The 16,623-nt window shown below is 52.5% G+C and overlaps 1 protein-coding gene across 15 annotated transcripts; it reads left to right on the top strand.

Moving 5' to 3' along the window:
- On the top strand, positions 1 to 15,507 carry PTCH2 (patched 2). 15 transcript variants are annotated; one of them, XM_040470008.1, is made up of 22 exons: positions 19 to 416; positions 863 to 1,055; positions 6,878 to 7,067; positions 7,174 to 7,243; positions 7,434 to 7,525; positions 8,149 to 8,344; positions 8,935 to 9,056; positions 9,205 to 9,352; positions 9,432 to 9,563; positions 9,654 to 9,809; positions 9,894 to 9,986; positions 10,325 to 10,450; positions 10,544 to 10,662; positions 10,777 to 11,125; positions 11,271 to 11,583; positions 11,674 to 11,816; positions 11,903 to 12,083; positions 12,214 to 12,494; positions 12,604 to 12,741; positions 13,990 to 14,132; positions 14,217 to 14,316; positions 14,725 to 15,507. In XM_040470008.1, the coding sequence occupies exons 1-22, from the start codon at positions 345 to 347 to the stop codon at positions 14,989 to 14,991; spliced, it is 3,624 nt and encodes a 1,207-aa protein (XP_040325942.1). In that variant the 5' UTR covers positions 19 to 344; the 3' UTR covers positions 14,992 to 15,507. The 15 variants fall into 15 exon arrangements, with proteins under 15 accessions (XP_040325954.1, XP_040325953.1, XP_040325949.1 ...); XM_040470010.1 differs by lacking the exon at positions 14,725 to 15,507 and adding an exon at positions 14,596 to 14,718 and having other exon boundaries at positions 12 to 416; positions 10,544 to 11,125; XM_040470007.1 differs by having other exon boundaries at positions 16 to 416; positions 914 to 1,055; positions 10,544 to 11,125.
- The last annotated feature ends 1,116 nt before the right edge of the window (positions 15,508 to 16,623 follow it).

The raw sequence follows: 16,623 nt of genomic DNA, 5'->3' as shown, positions 1-16,623 counted from the left end.
ACGGATCCCTCAGCCAATGGGAGGGCGTCGTCCCGGCCCTCTCCCTTTTTCTGGGGCTAAGGACACCTCCTCCTCACTGCGTTCTCCACCGCTTGCCGCGCGGCTTGTCGCTGGCCGGTAGCTCTGCCTGAACGCGGGACTGACTCCGGCACCCGCATCTCCTTGCGCTCTTCCCCCTCACAGCCGCCGCTGCTCACCAGCATCCCACCCCTCACCCACGCCGCGTCTAAGCGGCCCCACTGAGTCCCGACGCCGGGCCCCGCAGTACAGGGGTACCAGGCCAGCCTATGGAGAATCCCAGATAACGCGAGTTGGGGGCGCCCACGCCCCCCATCCCCGCCAGCATGGCTCGGCCGCCGCCACTCCAGGAGCTGCCCCCTGTCTATACACCCCCAGCTCGACCCGCATCACCCCAGGTGAGTGGAGTGGAAACGGGTTAGAAAGATTGGGACCAGGTCTAGAGACCCCAGGTCTGTCACTCAGCAAGGTGTGATGTCTCTAAAGTGCAGGGTGTTATTGCCCACCCCTTAAGGGTGTGTGTGCCTTTCTGTGTCTCCTCAACATCTGGCCGGTGAGAGTGTGTCTGGGTTTCACCTCTGTCCACCTGAAAACAGATGTATGTATATGTATTCTACTCTCAGAAAAGGGGTCTGTGCCTTCCTTGGGTGTGTATCGGGTGGGTGGCAGGGAATAGAGTTAAATCTTTTCCAAGTTTGGGCCTGTGTCTCTGTAGGTCCTACCTGTCCTGCATCCAGAAAGCAAGAAGCTAGGGCTTGGGCAGAGGGTGTACATAAGGAGAAAAAGGAAGGATTTCATGCATTGTTGCAGTAATGCCTGGCTGACCCTTCTCTTTCCATCCCAGATCCTAGCTGGGAGCCTAAAGGCTCCACTCTGGCTTCGTGCTTACTTCCAGGGCCTGCTCTTCTCTCTGGGCTGCGGGATCCAGAGACACTGTGGCAAAGTGCTCTTCCTGGGCCTGTTGGCCTTTGGAGCCCTGGCACTGGGTCTCCGTGTGGCCATCATTGAGACAGACCTAGAACAGCTCTGGGTGGAAGGTGAGTTGTGGACACTAGTCATAGCTGCTTGGATATGGTGAGCCTAAGACAAGAACAGCGTGAGGAGCTGACTACTGAGTTCTAGTGGGCTTGGCTCTGGGTCTGGAAGGGGTACCTGTCTGCCAAAGCCTGGGCGTCTGGGAGCAGTGCTCCCTCCCACACCTGTAAATGGACATCTGCAGATGATGGAGTCCTGTGGATAGGTATATAGAATAGTTATCTGTGAGCATGTGTGTGTTTATTTAGCAATTATTGCCAACTTTTTATGTGTATTTTTATGGCATGGCAGGGTTTGTAAAGGCAACCAAACTAAGACCCATCTTTCAGTAGCAAGGAAAGTAAAATATGTGTTAGGATGCAATATAATGTAGAGCAGAATGTGATTACATTGAATAAGAGAAGGCAAGGAGAGATCACACCTAACCAGGAGAATCTGGAAAATTAGAACTGGGCTGGGGAAACTGAGTAAATCATCTGGCAAGCCTCCATGGAGAGGTCCCATGCACCTAGGCCCCCTGCAATTAGTGGGAAAAAGCAGCACAGGGTCTGCACTTTGAGGCAACAGTGGAGTCAGATGCAACCAAATCCTCACTTCCTAATGGAAGCGTTAAAGATGGTTTCTTATTAATAATTTTGGCATAACTCTTCTTTCCTGAGGCCTGGTTTCATATGTTAGCCCTTCAATAGAGTCAAACTCTTACCTGGTCTTTCCTGGGAAATTTGCATTTGTGGCCTCCCCCAAACCTCCCCTAGCCCTGGCCCACACCCAAAGGCAGGGCCAGGTTAGAGTCTCACACCCTTGAGTTATTTCAAACACTGGCAAGCCCTAGGATGCACAGCAGATGTTTCTTGGAGCCTGCCCGCCTGCCTGTTGGGCTCCCACACCCCATCCCCACCCTGCCACAGCCCTCTGCAGGCTCACACATACATATCCACTCTAGGCCAGCCCTGGGGTCCAGAGCAGATGTTTCTCTGTGCCTGCCTGCCTGCCCCCAGCCCCAGGACACACATGTGCATACACGCACATACACATACCCCCACCCACACACCACTGCTGCCTGGGTGGTCCCAAATGACTGTTGGATTTCCTGCTACAATAGAAGCTGTCTCTCCCCTCTTCCTCTTTCTCCATTTCCCAGAGCTTTCCCATCTAAACACTGCTTGAACCTCCATGTTCCTGTTCCTTATCTTCTCTCCTATTACTCCAGCACAGGACAAGCTAGATCCCACCAGATTTTTTCTGCTGTTTGTGGAAGGGTGATATTAGAGGGTGGTATCCAATTCCTAGGGCTTTTTCCTTTATTTCAGAATCCTGCTGTGTCCTATATCAGCTAGAGCTGGGGGTGAGGTCAAAGCAATGATCCTGACCTGATCTTGTCTCTGTACATCTATAGTTGAGGCTTCTCCCAGCAATGCCCTAGGCAATGAGGAGCTGATCAAGGTGAGGACTGAAGAGTATTTCTCTATTCCTTTCCTGTTTTGCTAATACAGGAAGCAAAGAAAGAAGCAGGACACTCACTGGCTATCAGAGTTCTGGACCAGAGTTCAGGGTCCCTTACAACTTTGCCATGGTGAGAGACTTGGAAAGTAACTTGTCCTTCCTGATCAACTTTAAAGCTAAAAGGCCCAGAGATAGATTGACCTCTAAAATAAAAAAACACAACACATAGCCCAACCAATACTTACAGGAACAGTGAGAGAGATGGTTTGAAATTGGAGCTATCCCTGAAAAGAAGGAACATGTAGCCATTCTATCTAGAAGGCAGCATGCAACATATCAATTGGTGGAACGACTATCCACTCAAAGACACAAGGCTGAAACCTTGGGAGTCAGCCTCAGTTCTTCTTGCTTACCTAACTGGTTACTAAGCCAGCAAATTCTTCTTTGTTAACCTTTCTCATAACAGACTCCTCCTTTCCACCCATGTGGCCATTGCTCTAGATGAGGCCTTTCTCAGTCTCTGGTAGTACATTCCTGATTGTATCATTTGATATGCTTTTAGCCACGTGAAAGAAGAAAAAAAGGAAAGGAGGGTGGAGGAAGGAAGGAAGAAGATTGATTTATTATCCCTGTAACAAGAAATCTGGTAGTACACAGTAGAGAAGTTCCAGGATGGTTAATTCAAAACCTAAGGACATCAGTAAGGACACAGGTTCTTCCTGTCTTCTCCTCTGCCTTGTTCAGCATGTTGGCCTTTTGTCCTCAGGCTTACCACCTCCTTGTCCCAAGTGGCTATTGCAGTGTCAGAAAAGGGACGTCATCCCGTCCTGTCTGGGGGAAATTTTGGAAGTGAGGGAAATTTTACCAGAAGCCCCCCAGCCGACTTCCCATTTGGTCACTTTGGCAAGAACTGTGTAGCTTCATATGCCTAAACCCTTCACTTGGCAAAGGCAATGGAATTACTGTGATTAACTAATCAAATTCCACCCCCCTGAGGCTGGGGAGGGATCCAGCTGCCCTGAATCACTGGGCCTTTCAGAGAATGGCCAACAAAATCAAAGTCTGTTAGAGAAGTGACCAATCTTCTGCAAGCCTCACCTTCAACTCTGCCTCTACACTGCCCTCCTGTGGTGTATATAAATCTGGCCAAGTCCATCCCCTGCTTAGAGTCCTTCTACCACTTTCAACGTTTATTTATTTTTGGGACAGAGAGAGACAGAGCATGAACGGGGGAGGGGCAGAGAGAGAGGGAGACACAAAATCGGAAACAGGCTCCAGGCTCTGAGCCATCAGCCCAGAGCCTGACGCGGGGCTCGAACTCAGGGACTGCAAGATCATGACCTGGCTGAAGTCGGACGCTTAACCGACTGCGCCACCCAGGCGCCCCCTTCTACCACTTTCTATTAGGGTCTGGGGAGACTCCAGAATCCAGTTCCTTAGCATACATTCTAGGCCCTCGCAACCTAACTTGATTTCTTCTCTAGCATTGTCTCTCTTCCACTCAGCAATGCTGAGTCTTTGACAGTTCCCTACACATAACTTGGCCCAGAATGCCCTTTCCTGACCTTCCCTGGCCAATTCCTATTCATTCACAGTTCAGCCCCAGAATGTATTGTTCAGTGATGAAAAAGGTCATCTCACTTCTCTGCTCAAAAGCTACCATGGCTCCCAGTTCACTCCAAGAAAGCCTATGTCTTTGCTTATAGGCCCTTGCATGGAGAATTTCTGGACCAAGGATTATGAACATTTCTCAAGGTCTGATACATATTACAATATTGCTTTCCCCCAAATATCATACCAAATTACACTTTGGTGGTAGGAAGAGTCCACTCCTGTAAGCCAGCAATGAGTGGTATCAATTTTTTTTTTTATTTTTGCTAGTTTGATAGACAGTAAGTTACTGCTGTTTTAATTCACACTTACAGGATTACATATAAGGTGGGTTCTTTTTCCATGCTGGCTAACCAGTTATATTCTCTCTTTTGTAAAGGCACAAAAGCATTCAACAGATTTGATTTTAACATCTCCTTCTCCTTTTCTCCTACTTCCTCCCCATTCAATCTTTGTTACTCCAAGTTCTTTCTCGTTTTTCTGTCCCACAGTCTCTCTCCCAGCAGCTATTAAATAACAATTCTTGTCTGTACCTACTATGTGTTGGGCAGTTAGTGCTTTGCCTGCATTGATGCTAATTCTACCAAGGTAGGTATTGTCCCCACTTGACAGGTGAGGAAACGGAGGGTCAGAGAGACTAAGTAATTTTCCCAAAGCACAGACTAAGTGTCAGAGCCAAGGCTCAAACCCAGGTCTGTACAGAGTTTCCAGGCTCTCCCTTCCACCTGCTGTCTCTTCTTGCCCGCACAATACATCCCAGTTCATCTGTCCTCATGTCTATCATCATCATTGTTGTCAGCAGAAGTTTACCTTTTGCTTTTCCTCATTTTTTCTTAGGATTCCTTATTTTCTTTGATGTTATGCTTTACATTGCCAGTATTTCTCTTGCTTTTTTTTTTTTTTTTTAAGTTTATTTATTTTGAGAGAGAGTAAGTGAGCAGGGTAGGGGCAGAGAGAGAGGGAGAGAGAGAGAATCCCAAGCAGGCTCCACGCTGTCAGCACAGAGTCCGATACAGGGCTAGAACTCACAAACTGTGAGATCATGACCTGGAGCCGAAACCAAAAGTTGGATGGACTGAGCCACCCAGGCACCCCTCTCTTGCTTTCTTGATAGCCCTCTCTGGGTTCCTTCCTTCTCCTGTGCCTCCCTCCCCTCAGCAAACTCACTTACAATGAAGAGCTTATTTTTGTCTCCTCCTGTCCCTCCTTGTAGCAGGTTTGACCTAAGCCTGGTGAAATAAACACTGTAGTACAGTACAGGCCTGGGGAGGAAGGAGAGTCAGAAAAGGAAGAAAAATATATGGAAGCAGGCAGCATGGCTATGGGAGGCTACATTCGTGAGAGAGGGCCAGGAGTGTGATTTGAGTGGGAAAATGTGAGCAGATGGGCAAATCTGTGTTGGGGGGTTGCTACTAAGGGTTTGGGACTCTCATGAGTAAGGAGATTATATGGGCTTGAAAAAGAGATTGGGAGGGGCACCTGCGTGGCTCAGCGGGTTAAGCATCCAACTCAAATTCAGCTCAGGTCATGATCCCAGGGTGGTGGGATCTGTGCTGACAGGGCGAAGCCTGCTTGGGATTCTTTCTCTCCCTCTGCATGCCCCCACCCTGCCCCAGTGTGAGCACATAGGCACTCTCACACACTCTCTCTGTCTAAAATAAAGCAAAAAAAGAAAAAGAGATGGGGGACCACGATGATCACCGATGGGGCTGGAGCCTCAGAGAAGATATACATGTGGGCCCCAGGAATGGCAGTGACCAACAGGCAGAGGTCCTGGACAGGTGGAAGCAGAACTGGACCTAAGCCCAGACCAAGTCCATAAAGCCTCAGGAGTGATTTGGCACTTGCCCTTGCCCTCCTCCAAACCACAGGCAGGCCATATCCCCTCACAGCACCCCTCCCCTGCTAGGCCCCAGTTAGAGACCATGACTCTGTGGCCAGTACAATGCTGGACTTGAGGGTTGCCAAGATCAAGGAGACTAAGGCAGGCCTGGCGCTGGGTCTCCCTGTTGCCTGGACAGTGAGACTGGTGAAAGGGATCTGGGAACGTTTTCTTCCCCTTGGTCCATGTTGCTGTCACCTCTGCCAGGGTACGTGAGCTGATTCCAGGTACTTCTTGCATGAGTGGAAACAGTATGTTGACAGCGTCACACTGAAAGACTATCTGATCCTCCCTCTCACCTGTGCCACCACAGGGCCCATTATTACCAGGCACTTCCATCCCCACCCTCTTGGCAGAACAATTTGCAAAAAGATGTATGGCTATAAAGCATTGCCTGGGACAACCTGAACTAAGAACCAGTCCTAGCACTAGATCTGTTCTTTTAGAAGACCCTGCCAATGGCAACCTCTCTATTGGTCCCTTTTGTCCCTCCTTGTCTTCCTTACCAGAGCAGAGAGGGACTGAGTGAGGGCTTCTTTACCAGGATACCTCCAAAACCGCAGCCCCAACCCAACTCATACTGACCTGTCATTTTGAAGTTATTTGCTCCAAACCTAGCCAACCTGATTCATGCTTAAATCTTAGACAACACAAGAATTCTATAGAGCCATACAACTGAGGTCTCTCACTTCCCTGCAAAGCTCCAGATTCCAGCCAGAGGGCCAGGAGCCTGTGGAGTCAGAATGGCCATCAGGGGAAAAGTAGGGGCTCCTTTCAGAGCACTTCTCCCACTTTTCCTGGGAAGCCTCAGCAGGCTAGGGTCCCACATTCCCCAGAGCTCCAATCCACTAAAGCTCTTTTCCCCAGCTTTCTCTCTGTCTCTGGCAGTGGGCAGCCGGGTGAGCCAGGAGTTGCATTACACCAAGGAGAAGCTGGGGGAGGAGGCTGCGTACACCTCCCAGATGTTGATACAGACCCCACACCAGGAGGGGGAGAACATCCTCACGCCTGAGGCACTGGGCCTCCACCTCCAGGCAGCCCTTGCAGCCAGTAAAGTGCAAGTATCACTCTATGGAAAGTGAGTCTGGCTGAGTCCCTGAGCAGCTGGGAGTGAGGCACGCTGTGGCAGAGCTGGCATGGGAATCTGCCTCTTCTGCTGATCTCTTGTGCCCTGGCTATTCCAGGTCCTGGGATTTGAATAAAATCTGCTACAAGTCAGGAATTCCCCTAATTGAAAATGGAATGATTGAGCGGGTGAGTACCCTGAGCTGTTCTTTGAGATGGGGTCAAGGTGGAACCTTTTCTGCAGCAGGGGAAGGTTCTCGGAGATGGGGAGGCTAAAAGTCAGGAGGGGAGGGGAGGGGGTTGCAGAGGGCATTCTACAGAGATTGTGGAGAAAGGAGCCCAGGGACAGGACTGATGTGGCCTGGGATGTCCCTGGCAGATGATTGAGAAGCTGTTTCCGTGCGTGATCCTCACCCCCCTCGACTGCTTCTGGGAGGGAGCCAAACTCCAAGGGGGCTCTGCCTACTTGCCGTGAGTGCCACCACAGCTGCTCCCAGGCCCTGCTTCCTAGGCCGGGACTTTCCCAGCAGAAGAGAGGGTGGGAGTAAAGATGATGATCAAAACCTTACTAAGGGCCTAAACTACCTGTCAGGCCAGGGCCAGACTGCCCCAGGGCTCTCTCCACATCCCCCTTCTCCTTTCCTCTGAAGGAAAGGCAAACTGGCCTTATTTAGACAAAACAGAACAAAGATCTGAATGAAAGAGAAAAAAAGATCCCCAGAAAGAGACTTTGCACGGGAGAGTTAACTAGGTATCAGCTAAGCTGTTGCCAGACTAAAAAGAAAACCTGTTACAGGCAGGTGCCCATATGGTTATGTATTAGAACCAAAGATAGGTGCTTGGGAAGGGACTCAGTGGGGCTTTTTCTTGGCCTTGTCCATGTATTAAGTACTATCTGTCCTCCATCTCACTACAGCAACCTGGTAAGCTGGTGTAGCCTGGGAGCTCTGGGAGGCTCAACATTGCACACCCTTCATATGGAGGGACAAATGAACAGCTAGGAGGAGGGTAGGGTACAGCAGGGGTCCCCTAGCAGCATTTTGGAGGGAGGGAATTGATCCTTTATCCTCACCAACCATGGGCTCTCCCCTCAGTGGTCGTCCTGACATCCAGTGGACCAACCTGGATCCAGAGCAGCTGCTCAAGGAGTTGGGCCCTTTTGCCTCCCTTGAGGGCTTCCGGGAGCTGTTAGACAAGGCACAGGTGGGCCAGGCCTATGTGGGGCGGCCCTGTCTGCACCCTGATGACCTCCACTGCCCACCTACTGCCCCTAACCATCACAGCAAGCAGGTGGGTTCCAGCCGGGTTTGCCAGGGAAAGGCTATTTTTCTTCCCTTTTCCCTCCTCATATGTTCTGAGAGAGCAGATTGTGCTCTGTCTCCCATTTTCTGGACATCGTTACCTTGCCCTCACTGTACTAGATACCTGAATAACCTTTCCATTCGGTTCTCCTAAGGGACCTGCAAGTGGTATATGAATCCCTTGGTCCTTTTCTAAGCCCAGAAAACCTGGACTTCATCAAAATAGATTTGTACAGAGAAACTGAGGACCAATTAGCTAAGCACAAGTATCATACCTAGTTTCCTGAGTGTCTCTGTGGCCCTGTGAATGTGAACCTTTTTCCAAAACCCACCAAAGTTACTCTAGTACTTCCCAGAAGCCTATTTCCAGGCTTCTTCTCCCTCTTGTGGCCTCCTCTCTGCAGGATAATAGCTGTTCACTATTAGGCAAGAGACTCAGAGTAGGCAAGAAACTCAGGAGAATACTTATCTACACTTCAGGCTATGGAACCCCATGGCAGGCATGGTTCCAGCCCAGGGACCCCGAGTTACCCAGAGCCAGAGCCTTGAATAATAAACCCCCCTCCTGTCCCCCTCTAGGCTCCCAATGTGGCTCAGGAGTTGAACGGTGGCTGCCATGGCTTCTCCCACAAGTTCATGCACTGGCAGGAGGAACTGCTGCTGGGGGGCATGGCCAGAGACGCCCAAGGACAGCTGCTAAGGTAGGGCCTTCATGGGGCCTGGTAAGGGGGCCCCAGGCATGGGAATCCACACTCTGATTCTAGGTGGCTCTGGCAAAACCCCCCTGTACAGGTCCTGCTGGGCGTTCAGGCCAGCTCTGCCCCCCAACTCTCCTCTACCCCTCACCAGGGCAGAAGCCCTGCAGAGCACCTTCTTGCTGATGAGTCCCCGCCAGCTGTATGAGCACTTCCGAGGCGACTACCAGACACACGACATCGGCTGGAGCGAGGAGCAGGCTGGCACAGTGCTGCGGGCCTGGCAGCGGCGCTTTGTGCAGGTCAGTGTGCAGAAGGGCAAGGGCGGCGCCCTGAGGCCACTCCCTCCTCCTGCCCCTCAGATCCACCCTGTCTCTCCAGCTGGCCCAGGAGGCCCTGCCTCAGAATTCATCCCAGCAGATCCATGCCTTCTCCTCCACCACCCTGGATGACATCCTGCACGCTTTCTCTGAAGTCAGTGCTGCCCGTGTAGTGGGAGGCTATCTGCTCATGGTGGGTCCTGCTCCCGGCACCTTACCCCACCCTCTGCCCGGTGCTCAGCCAGGAAGCTGCTTTCCAAGACTGTGCCCTCCTTCCCCACAGCTAGCCTATGCCTGTGTGACGATGCTGCGCTGGGACTGTGCCCAGTCCCAGGGTGCTGTAGGCCTTGCAGGGGTGCTGCTGGTAGCCCTGGCAGTGGCCTCGGGCCTCGGGCTCTGTGCCCTGCTTGGCATCGCCTTCAACGCTGCCACTACCCAGGTACACCAGGACTACAGGGCACACTTGGGGTCCACAGTCCAGGCTCCTCAGTTCCTCCAGCTGCCCACCCCTGTGCCTCTCCAGGTGCTGCCCTTCTTGGCACTGGGCATCGGTGTGGATGACATATTCCTGCTGGCACATGCCTTCACAGAGGCTCCACCTGGCACCCCTCTCCAGGTGAGGCCTCGTTCTCCAGCCTGGGCTCATCTGAAGCGGTTTAGCATAGGGTTAAGAGCCTCTTGGCTTAGGTGGCCTTGGGCTGGTAATTAACCTGTCTGTGCCTCAGTTTTCCTCATCTGTAAACAGGGGTAATAATAGTGCTGGTGTCGTGAGGGTTGTTGTGAGGATCGATGATAACTCAGGTTGAGTGCTTAGAACAATGTGCATGACACGTGTACAGTACTCAATACCTGTTAGCTGCCGTGTGGTTATTGTCCCTCCTCTGCCATCCCAAGCTCCCAAGCTTCCCCTTCGCTCTACCTTGAAGACCCATGGCTCCTCCCCTGTCCTGGCAGGAGCGCACAGGCGAGTGTCTGCGGCGCACAGGTACCAGCGTCGCACTCACATCCATCAACCACATGGTTGCCTTCTTCATGGCTGCCCTAGTTCCCATCCCTGCACTGCGGGCCTTCTCCTTGCAGGTGAGGCCTCAGGAACAGGGCCCAGGCTCAGGGTGAGCATGAAACGGGGGGCATGCTTCATCAGCCTTTGTGTCCCTCTTGTCCATCCCCCAGGCGGCCATAGTGGTTGGCTGCAACTTTGCAGCCGTGATGCTTGTCTTCCCGGCGGTCCTCAGCCTGGACCTGCATCGGCGCCACTGCCAGCGCCTCGACGTACTCTGCTGTTTCTCCAGGTACCGTCCCTGCATCCGCACCCCACCAGGCCTCATCTCCTCAGGCCCCATCACTTCCTGTCCCCTCACCAGCATTTCCACAGACCTGCCACCCCCACTCTCTGCCTCTTCCAGCCCCTGCTCTGCCCGCGTGATTCAGATTCTGCCCCAGGAACTAGGGGATAGGACAGTACCAGTGGGCATTGCCCACCTGACTGCCACAGTTCAAGCCTTTGCCCACTGTGAAGCCAGCAGCCAGCATGTCGTCACCATCCTGCCTCCCCGGGCCCACTTGGTGCCCCCACCTTCTGACCCACTGGGCTCTGAGCTCTTCAGCCCAGGAGGGTCCACACGGGACCTTCTAGGCCAAGAGGAGGGGACAAGGCAAAAGGCAACGTGCAATTCCCTGCCCTGTGCCCGCTGGAATCTTGCTCATTTCGCCCGCTATCATTTTGCACCCTTGCTGCTGCAGTCACACAGCAAGGTAAGACTCTAGGCCTGGAGAAGTTGGGGTGCACCAGGCAGAGACTTAAGTGTCTCTGGGCCCCAAGAAGGGTAGACGGCCCATGCCACCTCCTGAGGGCTGGGGCACATCCCTGGGCCTCCAGCTTAGTTGCCATTTCCCACAGGCCATGGTGCTGGTGCTCTTTGGGGCTCTTCTGGGCCTGAGCCTCTACGGAGCAACCTTGGTGCAGGATGGGCTGGCCCTGACAGATGTGGTGCCTCGAGGCACCAAGGAGCATGCCTTCCTGAGCGCCCAGCTCAGGTACTTCTCCCTGTACGAGGTGGCCCTGGTGACACAGGGTGGCTTTGACTACGCCCACTCCCAACGCGCCCTCTTTGATCTGCACCAGCGCTTCAGTTCTCTCAAGGCCGTGCTGCCCCCGCCTGCCACCCAGGCGCCCCGTACCTGGCTGCACTATTACCGCAACTGGCTACAGGGTAAGAGGCAAGGAAACTGGCGGGGGAGCTGTTGCGGGCAGAAGCCCCCAGGGCTGCAGGCTGACTGTACCCTACCTTGTTCTCCCCTAGGAATCCAGGCCGCGTTTGACCAGGACTGGGCTTCTGGGCGCATTACCCGCCATTCATGCCGCAATGGCTCTGAGGATGGGGCCCTGGCCTACAAGCTGCTCATCCAGACCGGGGATGCCCAAGAGCCTCTGGATTTCAGCCAGGTTGGAAGGGGGCTGGAAGGGTCAGGAAGCACAGAGAGGCTCTAGGCCTTATGGGCCCAGGCCTTCAGCTCTCTCTGCCTCTGCAGTTGACCACAAGGAAGCTAGTAGATAAGGAGGGGCTGATCCCACCCGAACTCTTCTACGTGGGGCTGACCATGTGGGTAAGCAGTGACCCACTGGGCCTGGCAGCCTCACAGGCCAACTTCTACCCCCCACCTCCCGAGTGGCTGCACGACAAATATGACACTACGGGGGAGAACCTTCGCAGTGAGTCTGGGGGGAAGCCCAACAAGAGCCTCAGCCTGGGCCCACACAGGCCCTATCCTAAGGCCCTGCCCTCTCCTCCTTGTGCTCACTGGCCACCCCTCCTCTCCCTGCTGCTCCCTACCCTCCACAGTCCCAGCGGCCCAGCCCCTGGAATTTGCCCAGTTCCCCTTCCTACTGCATGGCCTCCAGAAGACTGCGGACTTCGTGGAGGCCATTGAGGGGGCCCGAGCAGCGTGCACCGAGGCAGGCCGGGCCGGGGTGCGTGCCTACCCCAGTGGCTCCCCCTTCCTCTTCTGGGAGCAGTATCTGGGCCTGCGGCGCTACTTTTTGCTGGCTATCTGCATCCTGCTGGTATGCACTTTCCTCGTCTGTGCCCTGCTGCTGCTCAATCCCTGGACGGCTGGTCTCATAGTGAGTCCTTGCAGGGATGGGGCAAGAGAGACCCATGGCTCCCCACCCCTGTCCTGCCCAGCCCGTCATCCCTTCTCCCAGGAGCCTGAGTGAGCCCTGCCTTCCCCAGGTACTGGTCCTGGCGATGATGACTGTGGAGCTCTTTGGCATCATGGGTTTCCTGGGCATCAAACTGAGTGCCATCCCCGTGGTGATCCTTGTGGCCTCTGTAGGCATTGGTGTCGAGTTCACAGTCCATGTGGCTCTGGTGAGCACAGGCACTGGGGGATGGGTGGGCCAGCTGATTCAGTGTCAGGCAAATATTTGTCAAGCACCTACTATGTGCTAGGTACTATTTAAGGATTTGTTTCAAAGCCTTGTTTGGACGCAAAAAAAAAATAATAATAATAATTGGGGATACAGGGGCGCCTGGCTGCCTCAGTCCATACAGCATGGGACTCTTGATCTCAGGGATGTGAGTTTGAACCCCGCACTGGGTATAGAGATTACATACATACATACATACATACACACACAAACCAACTTACAACAAGATTTGGGGATATAATGCCAGTACAGACAGGCTTTACCTTCAAGGAGCTTATATTCTAGAGGGTAGAGATAAACAATAAACATGTAAACAACGAAATAAGCAGTCATTTCAGCAGAGAGGACGGGACAAAGGCCTGACCAAAGTGGGGACAGAATGGAAAGTGAGAAAACAGGAACCAACAATTCTTTTGGATGGCTTTACCATGAAGGGATCAGAGAAATGGGGGGTGGTAGCTGGATGGCAATGTGGGGCAAATGAAGGATTCTTCCAAGAAAAAGATGGTAGAAGTGAGGTGGGCTCAGCCTCCCCCACAGCTCTGTGTTCTCTGGCAGAGGAGGAGTGGGAGCAGAGGTGGGGGCCACAGACCAGCTGTGGTTAGACCCCACAGACAGCTCCCTTTTTTCCACCATAATAGCCCTGTTATTATTCTGATTGTAAGAACAATATATAAGAACCTTGAAGGAGGGAAAAGTCAGCACGCAGAGAGGTACAAAGAAAGAATTAGAAATCCTCTGAAATCCCATCCAAACAAGTAACTGTGACCATTTGGTGTCCATCCTTCTGGACCCAGGATCAGCAAACTTTCTGTAAAGAGCCAGACAGGAAATATTTTAGGCTTGGCAGGTCACAGTGTCTCTGTAGAAGTTCTGCAGAGGTAGCACTAAAGCAGCCATAGATATATGTAAATGAGTGGGTGTGGCAGTGTTTCAACTAAACTTTATTTACAAAAACAGGTGACAGGCTCTGTTTGCCAACGATTTTAGACATCTCTGTGTCTCACCAGACATATGTATACAGTGTTACTTAAATAGACTCATGCAAAAATAAATAAATAGACCCATGCATACTTCCTGGATAGTTTCCAGGAGCTCAGTTTACCTGACCTGTGAGCCCTAGGGACAGATGAGAAGTTGAGGGCATGGCTGGCCAATGAGCAGCTATAGGGCCTCCTTTCTCCCCCAGGGCTTCCTGACCACCCAGGGTAGCCGGAACCTGCGGGCTGCCTGTGCCCTAGAGCACACATTTGCTCCCGTGACCGATGGGGCCATCTCCACATTGCTGGGTCTGCTTATGCTTGCTGGTTCAAACTTTGACTTCATCATAAGGTAGGGGAGGCATGGGGCAAGGAGGTAGGGCCTGCCTGTACTGGCCACAGGGGCTACCCAGGCTGACCACTTACCTCCACACAGGTACTTTTTCGTGGTGCTGACAGTGCTCACACTCCTGGGCCTCCTCCATGGGCTCATGCTGCTGCCTGTGCTGCTGTCCATCCTGGGCCCCCCACCAGAGGTGACCATACCCTCCCCCTGCTTCCAGCCCAGGGGATGGGTGGGACAGGCAAGGGAAGAGACAGAGCCAGGACAAAATCTCATTGGCCAAAAGACAGGGCTCAATTCACAAGGACCTTCTCCTTGAGGTCAACCGAGGGTGGCAGCCTCTCCCTTTGCCCAAACACCATGCCCCTGTCCCTCAACTTTCCTGGCTTCTTTATGGGACCCACCTTAATGTTTAGGGTCAAGAGCAACGTGCAGAGTTTGTCCCAGGCCTTGACATCCTGTCCCTTGTCAGCTCTTATTTGCTGCTGGAAGCCAACAAGGGCCACAACTTCCCAACAATCAGAGTGATGCACCAGTGAGCTGCTGAAGGGGACTGAGGTCCTGGTACCCCTGGGCTCACTGGGAGTGGTGTCTCCCCCAGGTGGTACAGATATACAAGGAGAGCCCAGAGGTCCTCAGCCCTCCAGCTCCACGGGAAGGAGGACTCAGGTGGGGGTTGTCCCCCACCCTGCCCCAGAGCTTTGCCAGAGTGACTACCTCCATGACAGTGGCCCTCCACCCACCCCCGCTGCCTGGTGCCTACATCCACCCAGCCTCTGATGAACCCACTTGGTCCCCGGTTGCCACACCAGCTGCCAGCGGCTCCAACAACCTCAGTTCTAGGGGACCATGCCCAGCCACTGGGTGATAGAGCACCTGAAGCATGGAGACCCTGCTTGGGTCACATGAAGTCACTGGGAAGCAGTGGGTGGGTTATTGAATGCAGGACAGACACCTGGAGAGCCCTGCTGCTGCTGTCTGCCTGCGTTCCCTTTCCTGCCTCAGCCATCACAGACCTCCCTGATACCCATGCAAAACCAGCACCCTCTGGGCTGGGAGAACAGCCTTGCACACCTGGTTCTGTGTTTGTGCCTTTCTGCGTGGGGGTAGAAGCCAGCACCTCAGGCTGCGGTTCATCCCTTTTCTCCCCGCCCTCCCATGTGCTACTGGCCCCTCGCAGGCCAAGCCTGGGGGATCCTCTAGCACCCTTTGCTAGTCCTGGCCCCCCACTGCTTGGTAACTCCTGAGTAGGCCGTCTGTATCTGCCCTCCTTCTACCACGTAAATTATTTATATGAAGATGTTTATTTTTGTAGTTTGTATAGATTTTAGCTATGCTAAAAGTTTTATTTTTAAAGAGTGAAATATATTCTATATGAACTCATCTCAAATGACTTTGGTGCTTTTCTTTCAAACAAACTTGGGAGTTTGCAACTAGAGGTATCATGGTCTAAGTTCCTGGGGCTACTCTAGTCCTGAAACGGAAGGGCCCCAGGTTCTAAATTTTTGTCACGTAATGTTGGTCTATTTATTCACCTGGCAAGTGAAGGTCATATTCAACAAATATACTGTGGTCATATAGTTGGTAACAGGACCTGGGGTAACTGCTTAGTATACCAAATGATACAAATGTTTTTGGTGACACTGCTGTGTGGCTTTCAGAGCCATCATAATCCAGCCCTGCACACCTCTCTGTTTCAGCAGCATGGTGGAGGGTGAGGGGTGGGGGGTGGGGGGATGGGCGGGGGCAGAGCCATGCAACAGGTAGAAGGTAAAATGGAAGCAGATAGAGAAAGTAGCCAACTGAAACAGATGGGAATAGCAAGGTCTGGGGAGACATTTTAGGAGTTTATGTCTAGACCATCTTCCAAGGCAAGAGGCCTCTGCAAATCAGCAGCCTGGTGCCCCAGAGGCACCTTTGGCCAGGCAGCCAGGGGATCCACAGGGGGAACTGTCCAGAAACTGAGATTGTGCTAGTGGCCAGTAAGGTGCTATAGTTAAGCTATCTGTTCTGTTCTTATACAGAGGGCTAGAAGATTCTGGCCACACTTCTGGGCTAGATTACAGCACCTGACCCTATGAGGTGAGGGAGGTCTTTTATTATCTTTCCTTAAACTATGCCAGGTCTCAGTCTCAAGTGATACAAATATGCACAGTGGGTTCCAGCCACTCACTTACCAGGAACAACCCCACCTTAAGAGCACTGCCTTCTTATACCTCACCCACCAGGCTAAAGGCCAGAAAATCATGTTCTGACTAAATATAAATTAATTCATTTAATTAAATACATGAACAAACCTATAGCAGTTGAATCAACACTAAAATAAATGCCTAAAAAGACTATGAGTAGTTGGCTTTGAACCTAAAATGGGTACAAGGGATGGAGGCTGGATTTCAAGCCAATAGTGCCTGGGTGGAGGGGCTTTTGAGTGGAGCAGAAGAGGTCACCAAGCTGGACTAGTGCAAAAGATGTCAGTCTACTGTGCTGCTTAGCAGCAGAG

Source organism: Herpailurus yagouaroundi, unplaced genomic scaffold (assembly GCF_014898765.1).
Source record: "Herpailurus yagouaroundi ecotype Mexico unplaced genomic scaffold, PumYag 77, whole genome shotgun sequence".
In the NCBI taxonomy this organism is placed as follows: domain Eukaryota; kingdom Metazoa; phylum Chordata; class Mammalia; order Carnivora; family Felidae; genus Herpailurus; species Herpailurus yagouaroundi.
Note: the sequence above shows the minus strand (reverse complement) of the source record. Positions and strands in the feature narration are given on the sequence as shown.